Here is a 23,752-nt window from a genome sequence, read left to right as displayed (position 1 = left end):
ACTCTTTTTGAAAGCATCCCAATTTAAGGTAGACAGACTTCCATGACTTACCTTGAAAAGGCCCAACACAAACTCCAATGGGAAGAAAACAGACTAACATCCACATCTCTGAGGGAATTCCAGCTCTCTTTCACTATCACAGTTATGCAAAAAAATAAATACACGGTACCTGCAGAAAAGCAGGCAGAGTATGGGTGTTCTAAGAGAAGAAACAGTGCTTCTGCCTTCCTTAACCCAAGGGAGAGTGCAGTTTGGCTTTTTTTCAACCTCTACACTCAACTTTTTACCTTCCTGTTTCAGCAATCCAACATCAACAGTGCACCAAGGAACGGAAGAGCAACCGCCGCTGAGATAGCATAAAAGCATGAACGAACATCTGAAGCTAACAAAGACGACTCATCAAGTGAAAATTGCAACACCACTTTGGTGTGCTCCCACTTATCAAAACAGCCCAATTACAGTGCTGTAATCTGGCTCATAGGCTTGTAAAACATATCTGGTGCTCCCTTTAATGTTGCTGGGATTGGGCTGAGAAAGACTGCTGTCTTGTTCACCACGACAGCTCCTGTGCAAACCACTGTGGCAAAAATCACAATGGAAAGCAGTCTTGTTCTGGAAAGGAAAGTTAAGGTGTGCTCACCAAAATGCCTCTAGTCATGTACACTGAGCCCATACAGACATTTCCCTCTCACTGCCTCTTTGTCTCCTTTAAGTAACTTCAGTAATATCAGCATCATCCGCTTCTAAGAGTACAGAGGGAATTTCTGAGAGCGCATCTGAAGTTCTGTTAGTCACCAGCTTACTTAAAGGATGACTTCAAAAGCATCAAAGCAAATTAGTGGCATGAGTCCTACTAACTTTCATATAGGAGCTTGATCAAGGGATTTTATATCTTAATCCAAAATCACCAGTTGACCACGTACATAATCTATCAATTGTTGTAACACACTATCTGTCCTACAGCTGATTTACCATACTCCTTTGAAGCACTTTGACACTACAGCGATAAACATCTTCCAAACGGTTAGACAGGAATATATTTAATAGTTTCTACAGATCTTCACAGAAAATCAACTCAATTAGAAACATACAATCTGAAAGAGCAGCCAGCAGTAAAACACTGCTTTTCATTTTAAACTGAAACTGCACCTATTCGTAGCATCTATGACTAAGATTTCCTCCATTGTCACACAACTGTTCCATTATCACCTTAGGAGGAGAGGACCTGACAGCTACACAGACAAGGTAGCATCTGTATCCTGCATATGCACCCAAGGACTACTTCAAATTCCTCCTGGCTCAAGGCAAAATCTCACCTACAAACAAATTCAAAGGATGAGCGTGCCAGATGCCATGTTACTCAGGATAAAGCTTTGTATATTGACAATGACTGAAACAAAGCTATTTCTTAGCTGTTGCTCTGAAAACAACTGCTCTACATTACAAGTTTACCTCTATGGAAGGGGCAGAGAACACACTTATCTGTGGTACATGTTGCACTTCATGTTCACAAGCAAAAGCTTTCAAGTACCCCATTTTCACAACAGCCATGCTGGGCATGACCAAAGGTCCAGCTGCCTAACAGTGATTCCTCACTTTGAGGAACCACTGTACATGTACATGTACATGAACCCCCATGCACCTTTGGATGATGCACAGCAGCATGTGGTACCCAACAGGAGTAAGTGATGCACTGGATGATCATACACTCAGCAGCCAGAGGGATGGACACTTATCTTAGCAATGACTCATGGATCAAGTTATTTAAATGAATTTCAGGAAATCACAACTATTCCTTAATGTTTGCCAGCTCAAGCTTCTGCATTGTAAATAGAACATCTATCCCAACAGAGTAAAACTTGATTGACAAAGCATTTGATATCTACAGGGAAAGAACAGGTATTTCAGAGATACATCATCACATAGATCTGTTAATGTCAATGGGCAAAAAAGCCTAACAAACCCATAGCCAGAACATAAATGCCCAGGGGCCAGAGGGAGGGCAGTTTCATCTTAAAGCATCCCTCCCCACCCTTCTCTATGTGGAACAACCTATTTAGCAGCCAAAGTGAACTTCAGCACACAGAAGAGATGATTCTACAATATACATCAATATTTGATTCCTGAGACACCCCTACCGGGCCATACCTATGTCCCCAGCAGCAACCAGAGATTCTAAGGAATTCTTCTTAAGTATCTGCCGCATGCTCTGAGCAGCTCACCCAGAAGCTGTCCTCTGGGACAACTCCATTACACAGCAGCAGTTTAGCAGCAGCAAATGCATACAATCCTCATCACATGGGTAAGGCTGAAGGGAAAAAGGAGGAAGGAAAAGAGGAGGACAGGATTTTGGAATAAAAGCACGGAGGTAGAGGGACATGACAAGCTGGGATCACACAAGGAGAGCAAGAAGATGCAACTTCACAACTCTTCCAGTTCAAAGTGCACTTCTTTTAAAATACACAGGTTAGCATGGTTTGCTTCCTGAGGCAAGGCAGGACAGAGCTGCCAAGAAGGCAGTTGTAGGGTTGAAGGAGGAGTGTGTGAAGTCTTTGGCAGAAGATGTCTTATGGCCTCCTGTGCCAATGGAAGAGAGACTAAGAGGATTCACACAGCTTGAACAGTTGAGATGACAGATGTTAAGATGCCAGAAGAGAAGGTGGTCCAGGGAAGTATTTTTAGTACCAGAATTTTTTGGCAGTTACATTTACAACAAAATCCACCCTTCTCTGCACAGGGAAGGTCTCTATAGCATGCAGAGATTAAGTCAGTCCTTCCGAACAGCAAAGCAGACAGTACATTTATCACAACATCCCTGTAGGATACATACGTACACCCACACTCCCAGCCCTGTCACAGGTCAGATCCAGCTGCTTATTCACAGGCAAGTGTCGGCCCAGCATGAGAAGGCTCCCCCTGCAGACTTCTGTACTGATCTCAGAGGCTCACAGCTCCAGCTAACGACAGTACGAGGCAGTTATCAGTGAGACACAAGCAGGATTGACTCAACATGTTGAGCCTCAGTGATGTGAGACCAGGGTGAGCTCGTGACAAGGTCACACACTGAGTCAGACACAATAAGAAAACACAGATCAGCTCTGCTGTCTGGAAATCCACTCATCCGATGACAAGGTAGACTATGGAGGGAACTTTCTATAGGTCACTGGGATCATAAAAATGACTCCATAATGAGCATGTTTCCCAAAGCATTAGGATGTTTATAGAAGAAACACTGCCTAGGTATACAAGCCTTTCCCCTCTCTAAACACATGCTCAAAGTGGAAAATTCCAAAAGACAGCTCTAGAAATCCACACTTCCAAAAAGCAGGAGAGGTTTAATAGGGGAAAAGATGCATTCTAATGATACAACCTGAGCAGAATCCACACACCTACTACACAAGAAAAGCAGAAGACAGTGTAGTGATAATCCAAGGAAGACGTATCAGAAGCAAGGCCATCTCCAGCACTCTTAGGCTAACATGCAAATGGATTTCAGTGTGTTTGTGGACACACTCAATTGTCACCATCACCCTCAACTGCAGGTTAAAGCTAAAGAGACAGAGTGACATTGTCAAGCAAATAAATAATAGATACCAGACAGGCCATAAAATACACTTAAAGCAGGTGTCATCTCCCATTGCAGAGGGCATTTTGCAGATTCTAGGAAAAAAATGCCAAATTCCACAACTCTGCATATCCTACCAACAGGAAAACAAGGATTTTCATGTTTGGACACACATTTTCTTTTACAAATTGCAACACACTCCTTGCACCACAGGCTTCAAGAAACACTCCAAGGCTACAGGTCACCAGAGCAGATACATTCTCAGGATAACCACAAACTCCTTCAGTATTTAACTCAGAAGCTACAGAGTTGTGACTGGTTACTCAAAATATTTTCAGGACAGAAAGTCCTAAGCTTTGCCTGCTTGTCACAGCATCTTGTGGATTTTAACACCAACAGCTACAGTGAAAAGCCTGTGAAGTCTAATCTGTACCAGAAGCTATCTATGTTCACACTAAATGCAGAAAAGCACTGCAGTGAATGGAGAAAACAGGATTGGCTCAGAGCAGGAGCAACACACAGCTGATGCTTCCAGTTGCATGGTCGTGGGATGTGCTCAAGAAAAGTGAGGTCCCACACAATCCAGTAAGAATCCCTCTTAGCCTCCCCAGTAAGAAACAGGCAGGGAATGGAGGTGTTGCTGCACTCAGCAAGCTGAACCAGGGAAACTGCTCTGACACGTGCCAGCCTCAGTGCAGGAAGGCACAAGAGCAAGTCCTGGAATAACCGCTCCAGCACACGCCTGGAAACCTCCACAGTGATTTACAAAGCATGTACTTTTAAAAGTTCATGCTATAGCTCTCCCATTTTTTGCCCTCTTACTTAAGAAACAGGAGGAAAGGATTACAAAGATGTTAGTTACTAGCAACAAAAGCTAGGAAATACTCGCACTGCCAGTGTTGCTAAGTTTGAGGCCTGAGAGGATTTGGAGACAATACCATATAGTCGGTCAAGACTAATCATTTCCTCCTCATCTTAAATCCTTCTGCTTCCATATGTATAACAACCAGCTCCACCTCAGTGAAAACAGTAAAACATCCAGGCAGCAGAGACAGGCTCTCTCCATTTCTCCTCCTTCACCCGCCTTAACGACGTGACAGTGACAGTACACGAAGGGTACTTCATTTCCCACATGATTTTCTCGCACCCAGCAACAATCTGAATACGTGTGTTTCACCTACAGCTGAAGGAGAAGTGCAGAGAAATCCCAGTGCCTATGGAGAACAAGAGCCATGGGATATATTCCCCAAGTTGCTTCCAAGAAGCCATCTGGGGGCTACACCAAGCCTGAATGCAAAGAAAACACAGTAAGACAAATGCCACACCACACTGCAACCCTCCAAAAATGAGAATAAAGGGGGAAAGATTATGTAGGGGAAACCATGTGACTTAGGAGACAGAAATCCCATTTTCCATTCAAAATACCTGTCTTTCCCCCATGGAAAACCAGCTCATCACAGACAGAAAAAAGGTCTCCTCATCAAACGACAGCCAACTTGTAACAAAAGACCAACAGGAGCATCACCTGCCATCGGGCTGCAACAAGGGCTGCACCCAGGCTCTGCAAAGCAACTCAAGAGCCCACCTCCCCTACCGGGGCAAATAGCCCCCCAGAGCCAGCAGGAGAGTGGGCAGCCAGCACCCAGCTCAGCCAAACCTGCTGCCCAGCACCTCTGCACGAGCACTAACAGCAATCCATCAGTTCCACACACATCACATGGAACCCTTGAGCTGTAATAAATTGCCAACGCAACAGTCAACAAGGCAAAGCAATTAATAAGGGCGGCATTTTCATTACTTTAGCTGCAGCAGTTAATACAAGTGGAATAAAACTCTCCTACAAGATTAGGGCAACACAGAGGATGGATATTTCCTTATCACAATGTACTTAACATGAAGCCCCATCAAATCGCAGCGGTCACATACATGTGTGAGCCTTATTGAATAGGAGTTGGACCTGGTAAATCTGTAGCTAGTGAATTTGAAAATGATTTTAAAGTGGGCGCTGGCCTGTGTTGTGTAAAACAAAATGATTTCACAACGCAGGAATTATAAAATATAGGGATGTAGCAAATTGTTCTTCAGGCAGGGGCAGTTGAAGAGGCATTAAATGGCAACAAAACCCACCATCTCTGCAAAAGCTATTTATTCCCAGCCAACAGATGACTGAGAAAGAAGCAGGTTGACTAGTGAGGGACTAGGATGTCACTGTGAGCTGACACTAGTTTGCTATTTAAGATCTCACAAGCAACTGAATTTGACAGGGATAGCTGATAACCTTCTGAAAATAACTGAACTATCAAAGAATCTACATCTTAGCTAACACAGGTTTTGGTTTTTGCAGCCTGTAAAAATGCAGATTAATTCTCTATCTAAGGAGACAATCTTACAACTACACTGGAAGATATTAAAATTGGGTATCTATTGCCTGAGGACAACTGAACTGCACAAATCCCTTTCTGAGTATCTCTATTTGGCTTTTACTGAGAACTTAAAAGTCAGCTCCCTCCCTTGCAGCAGGTCACATACAAATCTTCCTACTTTATTTTTAATTTAAATAATTAGAAGGCTTATTTTCTTTCAAGTTCAATCACGAGCAAATTAGAGAAGTTAACCTATGTGGGGTAATCCAGAGGTTACAATTCTCCTGACCAAATTCATTCACCCCAAAAAGCATATTTCTTGCTTCACTAAGTATAAACTACAGTAGCTCTACTAAAACATAGTGAAATTGGCACATGCAGGTTTTGGAGATGATCCCATCCAACCACTCTATCTTCCAGGTTTCCTCTGCACACACACACTTGTACAGCAGTAAGGAAAACTGGAGGACTTCCCACCCTATCAGTTTTTAACGTGCCCCAGATATAGAGCGCATGGCTGGGACCACTGCCCCCACCTCTGGCAGGATTCTGGCAGCACCATGCATGAATTTTGGAAGGGAAACACTGTAAAAAACTACTCATCCTGAAGGCCTGCTATAACTGTTGCTGGGGAGAGTCAGCGTAAGCAGCACTTGAAGGCCAGCCAGAACTTCTTCATGTGCATACAGTGATTTACTGAGCATCTCTTGGCACTTAGCTCAATTCAAGGACTGGCGCTTACCGCTCTTTGCTGTAGCAATAAAGCAAATCTGATCAAGTCAAACACCTCTCCAAATACACAGGGATGCTCCAAATGGGAGAAGTGGAAGAGCAGCCACCAACAACAAAGACAAGAGGAATTCCCAAATTCCCAGGAACTCGGGAATTGCTCAAGCGCAGGGAGACATTTTTTCCTGTGAGCAGAATTATGGAGAGAATATGGAGAGGCATTTGGTTTAAAGGAATGTCATACAGAATTAGGTTCCTCAGTGACAACAAAATGAATCAGGAATTGTAGCAACACTGAAGAGGAAATAGAAGTTGTCACTGTGGTAAAAGTAGGAAGTGATTCTGGATCCTTATCCCTCTGTGCTCCTCACCACCACCCTGGTGGGAATGCACCAGGCTCTTTCCCAGCAACAGAATTATTTCTGTAAAATATTTTTTAAGTTGTTGTACCTCTATAACTGAAAATAAAGGCAAATGCAAGTGCTTAGTGGGACCTTTGGAACCCCAGCTGTGAAGACTCATTAACTGTAAGTACATTTTTGCAGATGCACAGCTCTGAATCTGACTCATGACTCTCTTCCCCTGACAGCGAGACTTGGGATTCAGGTAAAAAGGCTTTAGATAATTGACGTGGATTCTTACTCACGCAAATTAGGAGAAAAAAGAAGCAGAGAAGAGGCTTAAGTGATGTAGTGAGGAAGGGGGATCAACTGTTTATAGTATTTTTTCCTTGAGTGATCCATCACCTGCAGTTCCAACTCACAGGGAGGATGGCTTGAGACAGGAATCTGTTTTATCTAACAAACTTTATGCATTTTGAATAGTGGACAACTAGCCTCAAACACCAGCTCAGAGTAAAAGCTCCCCTTGGGTACTTACTCCCTGGGGATTTAAGCCATTTTGCACTTTTAAGGGCTGGATATGTTCAGATTTACCAGGTACAACTGCACGTAGGGTAGTCTTCATGTTTGCAGCTCTTGCTTGCAAAGGACAGGATACATGAGGGGGAGACACAATTAAAAATCTCTCCCACACACAAGGCATACGGAAAAGTGGAGCGTGCAAGGCACAGCTGACTCAGAGCTGCACACCCGAGGCCTCACCTCCAGTCACATGTGTATGTGCATGTGCACGCACAGCCGGGGGAAGCATTTGATGCTCACAGAGCTCTTTCCAACTGGATTTCAGCGTGAGTGCAAAAGCATCAGGCCAAAACCTGCGTTAGGAGTCTGTCAGCCCCCAGCCTCTGACTCTACCCACTGTGCCAACATACACCAGGGAGGAGGGCAAACCATTTGGTGTCCAGCAGCTCTTTCACACTGGCATTTCTAAGCCTTTTACAAGTTTCTGTAAACAACATTTAAACCACAGTGTTGTGTATTATACAAGAACAGATCTTCCTTTGAATGGTTCAAAAATAAACCTCATTGCCTTTCCACCACCCCACCAAAAAGTAAAATTTAAAATCTTCTAGCAGCATTGACCGAAGTGTAAAGCAACCTGGTTGGCTTCCATGCATCCGATGGCCTCTTCCAAGAGTGAAAACTCCACGCAGACATAGCCATAGTCGTAACCTGGGGACAGCATTTAAATACAGACGGGAGTCATGTTAGTGCCTTGTCATAAAGAAAGCCACATCAAATATTCACTTTCCCTCCAATGACAAACCCTTTAACCACCACCCCTCTACTCCAGAACGAAAGGGAGAGAAATCAGGGACTAGCTGGATGATGATTAACTGTGCAGTTTATCATGAATGTTAATAGTACAGTGTTCCCACTTCCCCTTACACAACCCAGTGACAGGCACACCCTTCCTCAGGGCAAGAAAGAATTGCTTTGTTGTTTTTTTAAAGGCATAGTGATTTTCCATTGCTAGTTTCACATTTTGTGCTACCTTGGAGGCAGTGCTCCCCAAAGCAAGTGTCGATAAGTCATTTTGAAGTACTTTGCTGCAAATGTATTTTACATGAATAGCCAGCATTTTAATTGGGCAATATTTCAGACAGAACTAACACGATTCCTTTGCCTGCACTATTTTTCCTTCAACACCTGCTTACTTTTGAAGTCCAATCCTTTGTATTATGAAAAAGTACAGCAGAGCAGGAATGAGAACTCCAACTTTCTCATTTTGGTATAGATGGGATTACACATATAACAAGAGGGTGTGGGAGCTTAAGTGTAGATGCAAGAAACTAGAGAGCCTTTAATCTTCTCACTCCTTGGAAAGCTGTCATCTCAGTCAGCGGCAGAAGGGACTCACTGATGCAACTGTGTACTCCAGTCACCTGCCCTGAAATGTTATGTCCCACAGAAAAGTGCAGGGTGAACACCACGGAAGCTAAGACCATCCTAAGAGCCATCCTTGATGTTCAAACTATCTCCAAGAACTGAAGTGCTAAGGAACAACCTGAAGTCACAACCTCACCCTCCACATGCCAAGGCCACCTCCAAAACAGTGCTTTCCAGATGATCGTGGGCTGAGATGCTCCTACATGAACAAACAGTGAAAGAAAAGGCTTGGTTCCCTCCTGCTGCTCTTTTGGCTGGTTAGGAATGAAAAGAAAGGCAGTCTGCGTGTGCCTTGTACCATTTTACGCACCTAGCTGTCCTGGTGAAGAGCTCATCTCCTCTCCTGAAGATGCATACCTTAATACTAGTATCTTCAAACCAGGTACATATCTGGTTCCTACTGCTTCAGCCCCTCACCTTCCACAGGAAGGTAACTCCACACACACTTCTTTCAAGCAAGGCATTCCAGTCTCCTGGAAAACAGCCCACATCTCCCCCAAGCCTACGCCAAACAATATTTGCGGCACTCCTCAATTTTTCCTTCTCTGTTTCTTTACCATTTTCGTACTTAACCACATCAGAGACAAGGCCACACAAAACTGTTTCATCGTCAAACCCTCCTGATGTTTTTTTTACTATTATTATTATTCTGAGAGCTCTCTGCGCACGCTTGTAACAACCCAATCCTGACTGTGCACATTAGCCTTCAATAACAAGACTCCAATTTGAATCTAGCTCCTCCTCTACCCCACAGAGGAATTTATTCCCCTTCCCTGTTTATTTTAGTCAATATAATTATACTAAAAGAAAATTTATCATCTGGGTGCTCTTCAGCTCAGTGAAAGAAGCAGCCCAGCAGCACACCATCTGTAGTGGGATGCAGCTAAAGCAACTCAATACTCTGACATGAAGTGGGCACCTGGACCTAGAGGTACAGTTTCAGCTGACAGCATCGACAAGCCCAAATTCACCCAGCTGTTCCCAGCACATCCACTCTGCTCTGCAGTTCCAGCCGCAGACTAAATCCCATTTTGGAAATGAAGCAGCTCTCCTGGCTGCAGACAGAACTGCTCTCCAGGAGCAGTGCTGCCCCTTGCTGGGAGACTGCTTTGCATTCTGGGCAGACACCTTGACTACTTCACTGCACAGCATGCAGGCTCACATGGCACGCTTTAAAGTCTTACTCAAATCCAGAACTCTAGATTTGAGCTCTTCTTTCCCTCCTGTTTAGGAAAGTGCTGCATGAATGATATTTTCCAGCCTGATTCCCCTTCACAGGAAGCTGCTGTAAACAGCAAGCCAGGATTGGTGTTATCTTACTTCCAGGTGCCTACGAAGCAGGGGGTCTCCTTGACAGGCAGAAAACAAGACTGCAGAAGTTTTCACTGTTTGCTGTACAATGAGAGACAATTTACATCCCAGTCCCCATGAAGCGAATGAGTGGTTCAGACATGGATTTAATCCAGCATGACACAACTGAGAGTTCAATGCTGAATGTTATACGTAGATTAAAAAAGCTGAGATGCTTGCGGGAATGTACACTAGAGGATCCTTCCAAACATTACATGACAGATAAGGGGCAGATGAGCACATTTCTCCTTCGACACTTTCCTGCCTCTGCCCTCCCCCCCAAACTCACATCCCTCCCCCCCCATAAACATAGCTGCAGCAACATGCACAGTGAAAACAAACCCAGAAACTGTGGCCCCATATCCTGCCAAAAAACAACTTGAGGCCAAATGTTCAGCTCTTGTGGTCAGGTTGCAGAGGGACACAGCGTTCTCCAATTCACTACAGGCGGGCCTTGCACAGACAGCACTGAAGCAGTGACACAAGAAGAGAGCAGTCTGGAGCCACTGCTCCACTTCAAACCCCTGAGGAAGACTTGAGGGCACTTCACACCTTCCCCTGCCCCCAGATCCAGCCCTTTGCACAGGTCAGACAGGCAGCTCAGCATGTGAGAACTACAGAGTAACATCAGTCTTGGACGGTACGGCACCCCTGCTCTGTCCCCCTGTCCCCAGCTCTACAAGAGATCCTTCCATTTTAGATCATGATGGAGAAGCCACTGAAATGGAAGCATGTGGAACAGCAGCTCTGCGAGAGAGTACCTTCAAAACACAATGCTTGCTGACTTTTCCATGATCTTCAATATTCACATTACACAGAGCACACCACTTGAAACAAAACCAAGTGACCCTGAGGCTGATTCTTAAGGGAGAGAAGCTGCAGAGGTTCCTGCCACCAACTGTTGTACCTTTTCCCTGCCTCCTCTGTAGGGATGGTTCAGCTCTTTGTGTCGCAGCTGCTGACCTTGTATATTTTTATTTCTAAAGCCTTCACACACTTTGCCTGTCAGAATGTAGCAATCCAGCTGCTGTAATCAGAACAGGGCAGGGGATTTTGACAGAGGCACAGGGCCAGGTGCCTAATGGCAGGAATTGGTTCAACAGGCATCCTAAAGTGAATGGGAACGCTCAGACACCCACTGGTATTCTTCAAGCCATTATAGTAAAACCAAAGTGATCAAACCAGCAAAGCAAAAATCACTGCTGAAGACTACAGCATGGGTTTTTTGATTCAAGGTGGCCTAAATTCATATGCAAGGTTTCACATGAAGATACAAATCCTAATGTGTTCTTAATTTGATTCTTGACTTGCTGATTGGTACAATAATAGTTTCAGGATACACAAAAAAGTGGAGTGGAGTAAGAAGTGCCTTATGTTTTGGCAGACATATATGTGATCCACACAGACTGTCAAAAAGGAAAGAAATCAGTATTTCCCCCCACGCAAGCTCTGAGCATGCTACAGCACAGTTACACTGTCCCCATGAACTTTCCTACAGGAACACTTGAACTCATCCAGATTTTGGCCCTAGCATAGCCATAAAACATGCATGTCCTTATCCGCCCGTGTTTCAGGTCAACTGTGAAAAAGGACTTTTGTACCTTATTTAACTATTTCCTCTTGTCTGCACAAGTACCACAGGCTGTATACAACGAGTGAAAGAGGAACACAGAAAGAGCACATAAAAACCAGAAGGCTCCTGTTTTAAGTGCTTCTATGTATACACATTCCTTTACAGATGTTCCCAAATCATGCTCAGTTGTTTTCTGCACTGGAAATGGGCACGACTGCTTAATACTTAGGAATAAGGACACATTTAGAGCTCCAGGAAGCTGGTCTGCAAACATTTGAATAGGGAATACTTTGCCTCTGAAAGAGATGTGCTTTAGCGAAGTGAATTTTGACAAGAAATAGCAGGTCCCTGTTAGCATGCCATAGTTTGGCTAAAAATCCTGAAAGCCTGACTTAGAATTACTGTTCTTTTGCTTCAGATTAAAAAAAAAAAAATAATAAAAATTCAAAGATTTGGGATTTAAAATAAGATTTGCTTCTATACACACACAGTTTCTACTGAACAACTGACACGCAGTAATGTGTTACTTCACGATAGTTTGATATATCAAAGATCTAAATAAAGGAAAACCATAATGTTGCTCTGATTGGGGCTGTAAGCAGTGTGAAGACATCAAAAAAATATCTCTGGAGTTTTTGGAGGCCAAGTGAAAAGATCATGTAATGACAGCAGCCCTGCCTATGCCAAAGCAAAGATACTTTTCAAAGAAGGCATGATGGCAACATGACAAAGGCATCCAGTCTGAGAGGTGATCCATCTTCTTGATTCTAGGAATGAGCACGCAGCAAGTCACGTTACCACCCACCCCTACAAGCTTAAGGCATTAGGTAACCATAAGTCCATGGTAAACCACCACCTGCCTTCTCAAAACCATCTGCTACAACCCCCATCTGCTGTGGTGCAATACGAAGATATTCTCTTTCCTCTGGCCTGGAAAGCAAGAAGATGGCCTCCTGTTAAAGTAACTCCGTATAGCAGCTTGCCAAAAGACAACTATGCTAAACTGGATTGCTGGGCCAGCTGAGAACATGGTAGAGGTCCCTGACTCCGCCAGGAGGGCAGAAGATGATAACGATGAAGTCTCCGTAGGCAGAGAGCTTCTTAACCATCTCAACAACACTTCACTTGTGGTTTTTTCTGTAGGATGAAGCAGAACTACCACAGAGGAAAAGCATTTGCAGCTTTGGGCACTTCTTGGACTCAGAGAGATAGCACATTAAAGCAGATCCATGGCCAACCTGCTGAACAAGTTTATTCTTGCTGCTTGCTCTCTCTAGAGACAGCATGGCAAAGCCAAGTGCAGCGGAGGAAATGTTCTTGCAGATGTTCATATATGTTGGGGAAGAAAGTTCTATTGGTTGAAAGGCAACTATGACATGAAGAACATAGTGGATATGAAGGACTTCCACATGCCTTGAAGGAATCTGCAGTCTCAAACACTGTCCTTTGCACAGTTCGCGTAGTGGAGACTGGATTTAGCACACTTGTTCTCAGAGAACCTGCTGTTCCTTGGTTTGACAGGAAGACCTACCTCATCTGGGGAAGATTTGGGCAACACGCCCATGACCCCATCCACAAATCTGTTTTCTTCAAGGAAAGATGTGAATGTAGGTCATCCCTACTAAAGAGCAAATACCCCATCACAAGAAAACACTGAAAAACACATTCTCTGTATCTCTATGCTATTACAGTGTACTGTTAACGGGTATAATACACTCGATGCTTCCAACAAGCCAGGAGCTCCTGGACACACACTGCACTGCCTTTACCTGTGCTTATGCAGCGAGTCTTGTTATTGCAGCAAGGATGGGCAACAGCATAGTGCCTTCTGTGGTGAGCAGAGAAAATAAAGCTGCACCCACGGTCTGAAAACTTGGAGGGACGCAGCACGACGAGCTATCTGTGCTAACACAAGCCCAGAAGCCAAAACCAAGAGCGCTTTCGATACCAGCTGGTGGATTCTGAGCATCCATAAATTTGTCAGATCTCTTTACTGCACAGATAAATCGGTCTTCAGAGCTACTAAAACTGAAGAGCTGTACCAGAATAAACAGGACGATCTGTGACAAGCCGTATCCTCAATTCCTTTCAAAGGCTGAGCATTTACAAGCCACACCTGGCTGCTGGGAAAAGGTCTGTCACTTCATACTGTCCCCTCTGAATAAAAGGCTATTTACACACTCATTCATGACAGTGCTGCATAAGAGAACAGGATATGAAACACAGCTATATTCTGAAAGGCAGAGCACTACAGTCCATCCTGTTCCATCCATCCAGGAGGACAAGACACAGAAAGGACCTGGCTGAGATGTCCTCAAAAGCAGGCACAGGCAGCCCTATAAACTACAACAGTCTGAGCCCCAAATGGCTGTCAACCCTTCTTGGCCCAGAAGGAGAGTAGTTTGTACACCAGCACAGAGAAGAGGAGGGAAAAACCCACAATACTAAGATTATACACACTGTAGCTTTATTAAAGACAAAGTATTACATTATATTTGTACAGAAACCTGGAATCCAAGGGGGCATCACAAAACCCCATGAGAGGGCTGGAAGCTACATACCTGGGAAAGTGTTGCAGACAGGAACTTGGTTTTAAAGTGTTCCTAATGTGAACCTGGTCTCTGGGATATATGATCTGTACTTATCACACACGACTGAGAAAGCAGTTAATGCAATAAAGTCAGCACACTATGAAATGCCTTTAAGTTCTGTGCTGGAGATGCAAAAAGGGTGAGTGTGTTTGTAAAAGTGGCAGAGGGAAGGATTCTGCACGTCAAAAAGACTGTGAGCATGTTTTATGGATGAATATGTTTGTTGCCTTTTCTGTAGAACAAGCCTTATAACCCTGAATCAAAGCTGATCACTATCTCAAACACTGATTTAAAACAGATTTGTACTTCCAATTTTCAAAGCCACCACATCACAAATGGGGAAAAATGGGCAATAATGCCTTTTGCTTCCAAGAGACAATGCAATACTGCCCTGAAATCAAGCAAGACTAGCCAAAAGCCTACTGCCCACACAGCTGGGAAAACTGGCAAGGACTGGTATTGACGACCATGGACTAATTCCAACTAAGTGCTTTTTTAGTCCTCACCAGGCTATTCTGGCTACAAACAAGAATCAACTGCTTCATGCAGATCAGTGCTATGTTATTTCCTCAGCTTTTGAAAGGTGAGCCCTGCAGACTGCAGAACTCTGCTGATGAGCACATGATCTGATCATGCCTCAAGAGGAAACTTCATGTGTGCTACAGCATCTTGTGAGCTCATGGATCATCACTTCAGCTGTCAGCAAGTGCACAAGATCTGCATGCCCTTATTCATGGCTGACGCAGTAGAGTGGGCCACAGTCTTCACTGTGCAAAGCACTAAGCACATCAACAGTTGGCTATTCTTCCTGTGGTGCATTAGCACCAGCCTTGATGGTGGGCCAAGCTGTCTTCTGTATAATTAGCACAACAGGCAAGATTCACCTCTGTGCCACAGCATGTATCTGAGACATCTCACATCAGCCCACAGCACATTCTTTGTACTAACCCAAAGAACGTAAGTCCTTGTGGGATCTACTCCTAATCAAACTCCGTAAGGTTGGTGCCAAGCCCTCATCATGAGGAAGCCACTAACTGGCCACAAATCCACCCTTCAGAGGGGTTTACCAAGGCTAATGCATCACTCCTAAAAGGAAACAAAAGGTCCCAGTTTAGCACAGTGCTGCTGCACACCTCCAGAAGCATCCTCTCCCTGTGCAGAGCAGCGGCTCAGTTCCCCAGCCCCATCTAAGGCTGGAAGCTGCAGCACGACAGCACCTGAGGCATCAGGAACTGGGAGCAAGCACAGTACTTCACCAGCCCCTTTCGCATTACCAACCCAAACCCCACCTGCATGTACAGCTACAGTGAGGGAACTAGTACCTGGGCCAGGCAAATGCATAGCCATGCCTGTTACCACAGTAGCAGCTCTGCTCGAAGGGAGAGGAGCTCTTACTGCCTTGAGACTCACTCCAGCTATGGAAAATGGAGAATTTATCCCTAGTATGGAGAGGAGCACCACTCAAAAATCTGTACCAATTTTTCCATCATGAAGGATGAAGTTCTAGACTTTAGATTAATGAGTTTTAGAAAAATGCAGTACTAAAGAATAAAAATGTAAATTTCAGAGGGCTCCTGAAATATTTCTGAAATCAGCAACTCACTGTTCTGATATACAAGAGAGACTGCACTTGAAAGAAAAAAAGCACCTTTGAAAGGTTTATCTAAGGGGCTTATTAATATTTAACAGGGCACCGATGTGGCAGAGCTCAGCAAGATGAAGCACGATACTCCAGTTTCTTCTAGGACTCAGCCAAGGCAGTTAAAGTTTAACACAGAGATGGATGGGGGGGGGCAGTTCCAAGCACGACATAAGGGCCAGGTCTGGAGAAATTAAACAAAAAACAAATGCTGGTGCCAGAAGGTGTCTAAGCAAGCAATAAAGTACATTTAGCACCAATAGTACTTGCTAAAACAAAAGCTTTTCAACATGGAGCAGGCACCTGCCATTACACAGCTGCTAGGTCAGTCCCATTTTCAGGTTACACTACATTTCCTGCAGGTACCTCCACCACAGGAGGATGCCTGTCCTTCAGCATCAGTCACCTGCATCCAAGTGCACATCCCTCTGCCCCCAAGCATTTCTGCTGTTCAGAGACCCTCCCTGCTCCAATCATCCCAGTTCCACAGGTGCTTTGCTCCTTAGGGGTGCAGCACTGTGCTCCTGCATCCCCACCCACGGTTCAACAGTGAGTGTTCAAAAGAGTCAGAGAGGGTTAACAAACCCAAATCTACCAATTTCTAAAGTGCTGCACTAATTTAGAGGGTACATAAAGGAGCTAGGGTATTCCTCGTTGCTCCTTCTGATGCAGTCCAGCTCACCTGGTCCCTCCAGGTCCACTTCACAGAGCTCCCCTCTGGGCATGCTGCTCTCCATTTCTGTCAGTGTGTCCATTCTCCACCAGTTTCTCCCAGCTTAGCAAAAACTCTCAGTTCTCCAGATGGGCTTGCAGAGTAAGCTAGAAAAGCCTCATGGGCTGCCAGCAATTTCTCAGGCTCATTTTCCCTGAACAGCTTTGCCCAACTGTTGGTACCAACCCTAACATGAACCCTGGTTGGAAAACACACATTCTAAGCTTGTCCCACTACAGACTACATCCAGGAGAATCACTTGAACAGAAGACTCAGAGTACTCTTTATGTTTTCGCTTATTATTTGTCCACCATTGCAGCATCTTTTAAGGATGAAAGAGTCATAGTAAACAGCCCTTTAAGACAAAGATAGCCCCATGTGACCTCTTCTCCAGGGCATATGTGTGTGTTCAGCCAAAGAGTTCTGTGCGTATCAGCTACTCAAGATGATATCTCAGACTTTGCTTATGTTTGGCGTTAGTCAGGAAGGCAGAAATACAGCTTGATGAGAATCAGGCAGGAGATAAGTTTAAAATACGATCAAAATCAAGCCCAGGACAAGGCAAGTTCGTGTTAGATCCCTTGAAGATTGAAAGGTATAGGTTTCAAGTTCCAGGCAGTCAGCACCAACACAGGCAGCAACAGAATGACAGACACCATGCCAGAAGTAGCTTGGTGCTGTTACACACTGCACTAAGGCCCACACTGTAAACCCACATGAAAGCCTTGACACCAGTGAGCAGAGGTAAGTACCTTCAGATGGGATAGGGGGAGCTCACAAGCCATTACTGACAACCCCTTCTGAGAAAGCTTCTGCTAAGTCAACTCCGACAGCATCTACAGAAGCAGCAGCAGATCCCTGGTGCTGCCTCTGCGTGAGGCAGCAAGAGGCACCAGGAGGTATCACATACTAAAACAGTTGATGGTCTTTGAGAAGACTCCACTATCACCTCAGGGTTTATTCTTTGGAATGATTAATTGAACAGGCATGACCTTGAAAAGGCAAGCTGACAGATAAGCCAACAATCTAATACAGTTATTCCTGCCAAGGGTTACACATTACACTGAAAGCATCCCTCTTCCCCCACAAATGGATTTGATACTTTCAGTCTGAACATACAGACACCAATTCAAAAATCTATCTGATTGAAATTACAAGTTAACGTTGTGTAGAGTAATACTATAAAGTCTGACTTGGGTTTTGTCATTGTCTCTAAATATCTGCCTTTTTGATGTAAATAGAATTATTATGCCACTTTTGGGGGTCTCTCACTACCTTGATTAAAATCTAACCACCATTTCAGTCTGCAGGCTTCAGTGGCAAAATAATCTAAAGAATAAACAGCTTGAATGTGTACCAAAATCGTACCAGGTATATTAAGAACAGTGTTCCACGCTCAGCACAATCTTCAGTGAAAATATGCTTCCCTTAGCACATACGCAGTACATAAAAAGAAAGGGCTTTATAAAGAACTTGAGCTGTGTTTTCCAAGAAAAAAAAAAAAATCAACCACATATTTTCCCCCAAAACAGAAAGTCTCGTGAAGATCATACAGTGGAATTATCATGCTGAAGCTGCTGAGATAAGCTTTATGATCAGCGTTATCTTTTTGTGAAGCTGATCCGAACCTCACTTATTCCAAGTTAATTGCATGTTGTTTGTTATGGCTGTTATTGTTCTCCACCAGCTGCAGGCATTCTTCTCTCAAACACACTCCACATGCATACTCATGATTAATGTTATTTTTAACCTTTCTGGACAGCACTCCAAACTATACAACCCACTCAGACAGGCTCAGCACGCGCTCCTCTGAGCCAGCCTGCCGCCATCCCATTGAGCGGATAGAGCAACGCAGCCAGTGGGCCCAGGTGTATCCAGAAGACATTAATAATCCAGCAAGTTCGCTTCTGATTCTTATGAATATTTACATACACACCTAAGAGCATTGTTTCACTCATGACTGGCCCCTAGTTTCAAACACGCTTGGCCTTTCACAAGTTAATATGACTTCAATTTCACATACTTCTCTATAGGATGACCTCATGTGAAAAGCTGGATTAAATTTACTACAGCTGCTAGTAAACCCAATGTCAAGAAGAAGTTTTCAGAATTCAGGAAGCTGTCATTGTCCTAGATGTATCCATCTTGCGTAAGAAGATCAGAAAGCTGTTTAAATTAGCAGCTGCATTTGCAGCCTCAGGACATACTGCAAAACAAAGTCTACGAAGCATCCACGTAACCTAGAATAATGCTCCACTGCTTAAATTACTGATGTTGACAGGATCAGGTTAAACAACAGCTTTAAACAGTTCATAAAATACGAGCTAATTTTAACTTCATTCTTTCCCTTGCCACAATTGCCAGGGGAAAAAAAAAAAAAAAAAAAAAACACCTTTGCAGCTGAGGAGACAGACTTAAAGAGAATGCACCTTTTAGGGAGAGAGCAAAAAACTGCAACCCTCATTACAAGCAACCACCAGTAGATACTAGGGCTTCTGCACATAACTTCAAACACTGTGTCTCATCCTTTGAAATGGGGAATGGGAAGCAGGAGACAACGGTTCTCTAATGAGGGCAAGAAGTCCTAATTACATATATGAGAAGAGACGAAGATATTTCCAGTTTAAGTTGATTTATTACTGAAAAGTGGTGTGTTTCAGAAAAGAAACAGCTAACAAATCACATCAGCACAGGCAAAAAAAATAAAGATGTTGCAATTATTGGGTTGCAGCGAGTGTTGTGCGAGTGCTGACAGCCATGCTCTACTATGCTCAGGAAAGGGGAAAGGAAGCAAGAAAGACTGAGTGTGCCTGCTTGTTGGGCCAGACCAGATTACGTGATACAGGAGTATTCTCTAGTTCAAAGGTTCACAAGAAGGTTGTGAAATGTCCTTTGACAGCTTCCAGAAACAAAAATACCCTTGAGAAATACCCACTGGCCCAGTTTCGCTCCTCAGCTACTAAACATACAGGAAGCCTTTATACAATGCATTGACACCAAGAATTCCAGCTGTTTCATGTGCAACCCATGCTGGTAATAAGAAAGCACTGGTGAAGGTAGAAGCCTCTGCTTTTATAAGTTTAAGAAATAAGAAGTACTGTTTACCAGTTATTTCCTACCAGTATTATCCAAACCAATCCCCAGGACTCACCCTGCATTTCCTACCATCGCACATCTCTGTTCCAGTACAACTTTCTCAAAAAGCAGCCTTGTAAAATATTTCGTTCTTCAGAATCCTATACATACTGATCAGAAGTACAGCAAAACTTTATTCTTTCAATGCAGAAGAGCATCCAGACCCAGTATTTGGATATTTGCTTATTAAACTTTTTCCTTTTTTTAACCTGTCTTCATGTCTAAGTAACAGTTCATGTCACTGAAGGAGAAATGTTAGGATGTATCAGTTTTCCTGAGGACATTACTTGTGCAGGACATGTTCCACAGTAAGACCATCTCAGAAACAAGGTATAGAACAATCCAAAAGGATTTAATAATAATTGCTTTTAAATCTATTGAGGAATTAGCCTGCTGTTCCATGTAAGTATTGGCTTTACTCTTGACAACTATTAGAACAGCCTTACTGTTTTCTTGCTGCTCTTACATCTCTCTAGAGGCACCAGGACATACACCTTATCTCTGAAGTAGCAGTGAGCACAGCCATCAGTTTTTAAGACAAGAGGACAAGCTACAGAACCCAGTGAGCATTTTCAGTCAAAAATGCCTGCAATTATGGCACCAAAGACTTAATAAAACTGCCAAAGTGAGTGCCAGTGTGAAAAATGCTTTTTGTAAACTTGAAACTAAAAGCACTAGAAAAGCATTCTCACCTGAACTGTAATCTTTCAGTCGCAAGTCCTTCACAGGTGTTCCATCAGGTCCTCGGAAAGCATTGAGGATCTACAGGAAAACCAAGACCCACTTCAGTCTCCAAACTCAAATCTCAGAAAGTGAAGCACCTGCTAATGCACACTTCTCTCTCCCCAAGACTTCTTTTCTTTCTCAGATAACTCTGTTACAAACTGAGAGATTTTCCTGATTAGGTTCCAGCAGTACCCAAGAACTGTTCTTTGAGTTTGGGAAGTATTTTGGGGTTTTGTTTAAATAAGTAGGCACCATTTACACCACAATCAAACTGTGCAAAGGCTTATTATGCTGCTTTCAGCCAGACAGCTCACCTCTGATCCTTATTTAAGGTCAGAGATATCTTGCTCTCTTTCAGAAAATCAAGGGACATGGGGTGACTTTTCTTAGTCTTATCATCCTCCGATGGCCAAAGTTTCTCCCATGAGTTCTCCAGTATCAAGTCTCTGACCACCACATCTAAGCCTAGCAAAAAATGTTGCATGTAGAGATTCTCATATCTGGAACTGCCATCAAAAAACCCCAACCTAATTCAAAGTGGAGGCTTTTGGAAAGGGAGCTTCTTTCACCTGGTAGCCTAGATTATTTTTTGCCTTTTTACTAAAATCAGCAGTAGCAGCAGACATCTCTTCCATCTTTATAAGATCTCATTTAAGCAATTTCAAGTAACTAAGAATAAACAAGTTCACTTCAACACTACATGTCTTCTGAGCCCAAAATATAACAACAAAATAATAATATTTGGTATATAAAGCAATGATGAAAATAAGGCATGTTAAAGAGTCTGGAGTTGAGGCTTTTAGCCACCAACACCCCACACATGACTGCAGAAAAACTCATCACTTACAGACTCCCCAAACCCCAGAATAACAAGGTAAAAGATAACACTGCAATGACTTCTAAATCTGGATTTTTTTCCTGAGGAAAATGACAGACCATCTGTACTACATTAACCAGTCTTAAAATGGTACTTTTAAAAATCCTTGACAGAAGTTTTTGGATGCAAAACATCCCACTTACATCATCCTTTGTGGCAGTTTCAGGCACTCCTCCTAACCGAATGAGCTTGCTTGGCTTCACGTATTTGGGACAGGTCCGGTAATCTTGGTCCTTGAGTTCACAAAATCAAGATGTTTTTTTACAAATGAGAGATGGTAGCACACAAATCAAACTCAACAGTAGTTATTAATTCAGTAGTTACCATCACCTTCAGATTTCAAAGTTAACTCTGAAGGAAGAGCAAGCCTGCATGAGAACAGCTGTACTGTTCTACACAGGTCCACTCAGGCAAGTAGCTTCTCTATGGTAGTGCTCATAAGCAATGTCCAGGAGAAAACAACAAAATAAGCTTTTCTATGTATTATTTTCCCCCAACTCCCTCCTTCCCTGTGGGCATTTTCAACTTGGGGGCTTTCTGAACCAAATCCGGTATTTAACAATTCCCAACTGCTAAACTGCATTTCTCTTGAGAAGAAAGTATTTGTGAGACAGAAAAGGTGCTCATTAAAACCTGGAGCATGAGGATGATCTCAGAGAAGGACGGTGAATTAGGATAGAACTGAAGTGATGGGATATGCACAGAAGACTCCTTCACAGCTCCTTCCATTCTTTGGCCAACACACATTTAACAGAAACATCAACTGACAAAACCACCTACCTGAAGGCTCTTATAGGGCCTAGAATCTTTGCTGGGTTTTCCTTCTGAAAAGGACTTGCCATGTTCATAATCAAACATCTGATGCCCTGGCAGCCGGTGATCCACATCACGATACTCAATGTTTCGGTAGTCAGTGTCTTGCCTTCCAAGGAAATCCAAGTCACCTTCACCCTTTAACCCAAGATCAGAATCGGATCCTTGCTGCTCCCCCCCAGAAAGCTGCTGCTGTTGCTGCTTGTTAGAAAAGGTCTGAGGTTGCTCCTCTTGCTCCTGAAGAGTAGGAAGAGGTCCACGGCTATTTTGGAAATTGTGTGAAGCGTCGTCTTCAAGACCCAATCCATGTGATTCCTCTTTTCTGGCTGGTGCTTCTGAATGTTGAAATTCTCCTTTTTGGCTACCAAAGGGAGTTCTATCTAGATCAAGTGCAGACTCCTCTCTCTTGCTGGTGCTTAAACCAGAGCCCTCTCTTTCTGCTAAAGGTACAGTAGATTGGTTGCGCCTAAAATCTACAAGGCTTTGATCCACAGGAGGCATTTCCCTGTCTGAAAAGTCCATAGGAGGAGCCACATCTCTGCTCCTAAAATCCTGATCAGATCGGGACCTGTGCCTATTTCTGAAGTCTGATGATGGTGCATTTCTGTTTCTGAAGTCCAAATCAGAGGTGCCCACACCCCTGAAGTCCCAATCAGGTACATCCCTATTTCTGAAGTCTGAATAGGAATGCTCTCTGCCCCTGTAGTCTAACTCAGACATATCTCTCACCCTGAAGTCTGAATGAGATCCATCTCGACCTCTGAAGTCTAGATCAAAAGACCCCCTTCCCCTGAAGTCTGATGGAGGTTCATCTCTGCCCCTGTAATCCATATTATGTGCTTCCCTATCCCTATTGTTCATACGGAATGTCTCCCTATTCCTGTAGTCCACTGAAGGAACATCCCCACCTCTGAAGTCCATAGGTGGCCCTTCTCTGTCCCTGAAGTTTCCAGAGTACATATCCCTGCCCCTGTACTCAGAAGAGTGTGGCTCCCTACCTCTGAAATCCATCTGAGACTCATCTCTGCCCTGGAAGTCAGATGGTGGAAAATCTCTGCCCCTGAAATCATGGTGCCCCTCCCCACCTCTGAAGTCACTACGTGGTCCATCTCTAGCTCCAAAGCTGAAAGAAGGTTCCTCTCTGTTGGCAAACTGAGGATTGAGGAGGCCTGTGAGTGCCTGGATATCAAAAGGAAGTGATTCTCTGCCAGAGAAGTTGCCAGAGTGTCTTTCTTGAGCAAGGCTATCAAGGGAAGGAGGATATTCCCTGTTCCACCCGGGAGCAAACCTTTCTTCTTGGCTCCCACTGTAGAAATAAAGACAGTATTATTCATAACGTGCTTAGAGTCTGAAATCTACACAGCAGCACATTCTTCTCTAAACTTTTT

The 23,752-nt window shown here is 43.8% G+C and overlaps 1 protein-coding gene across 5 annotated transcripts in view; it reads right to left on the bottom strand.

Annotated features, from left to right (window-relative positions):
• The window catches only part of RBM6 (RNA binding motif protein 6), a 58,965-nt gene that overhangs the window by 27,916 nt on the left and 7,297 nt on the right, over nt 1–23,752 (bottom strand). For 4 of the 5 annotated variants that reach the window (XM_065687017.1, XM_065687019.1, XM_065687021.1 and 1 more), the window contains 5 exons: nt 22,332–23,670; nt 21,695–21,784; nt 20,641–20,710; nt 9,085–9,147; nt 8,158–8,231 (listed from right to left, as the gene is read on the bottom strand). In XM_065687017.1, the coding sequence (XP_065543089.1) occupies nt 8,158–8,231; nt 9,085–9,147; nt 20,641–20,710; nt 21,695–21,784; nt 22,332–23,670 (1,636 nt within the window). The remainder of the gene's footprint in view (nt 1–8,157; nt 8,232–9,084; nt 9,148–20,640; nt 20,711–21,694; nt 21,785–22,331; nt 23,671–23,752) is intronic. The other variant, XM_065687020.1, reaches the window with a different exon arrangement.

This window comes from Lathamus discolor, chromosome 7 (genome assembly GCF_037157495.1).
Source record: "Lathamus discolor isolate bLatDis1 chromosome 7, bLatDis1.hap1, whole genome shotgun sequence".
Taxonomy (NCBI): Eukaryota; Metazoa; Chordata; class Aves; order Psittaciformes; family Psittacidae; genus Lathamus; species Lathamus discolor.
The sequence above is the reverse complement of the archived record's forward strand: the minus strand, read 5'-3'. Positions and strand labels throughout refer to the sequence as shown.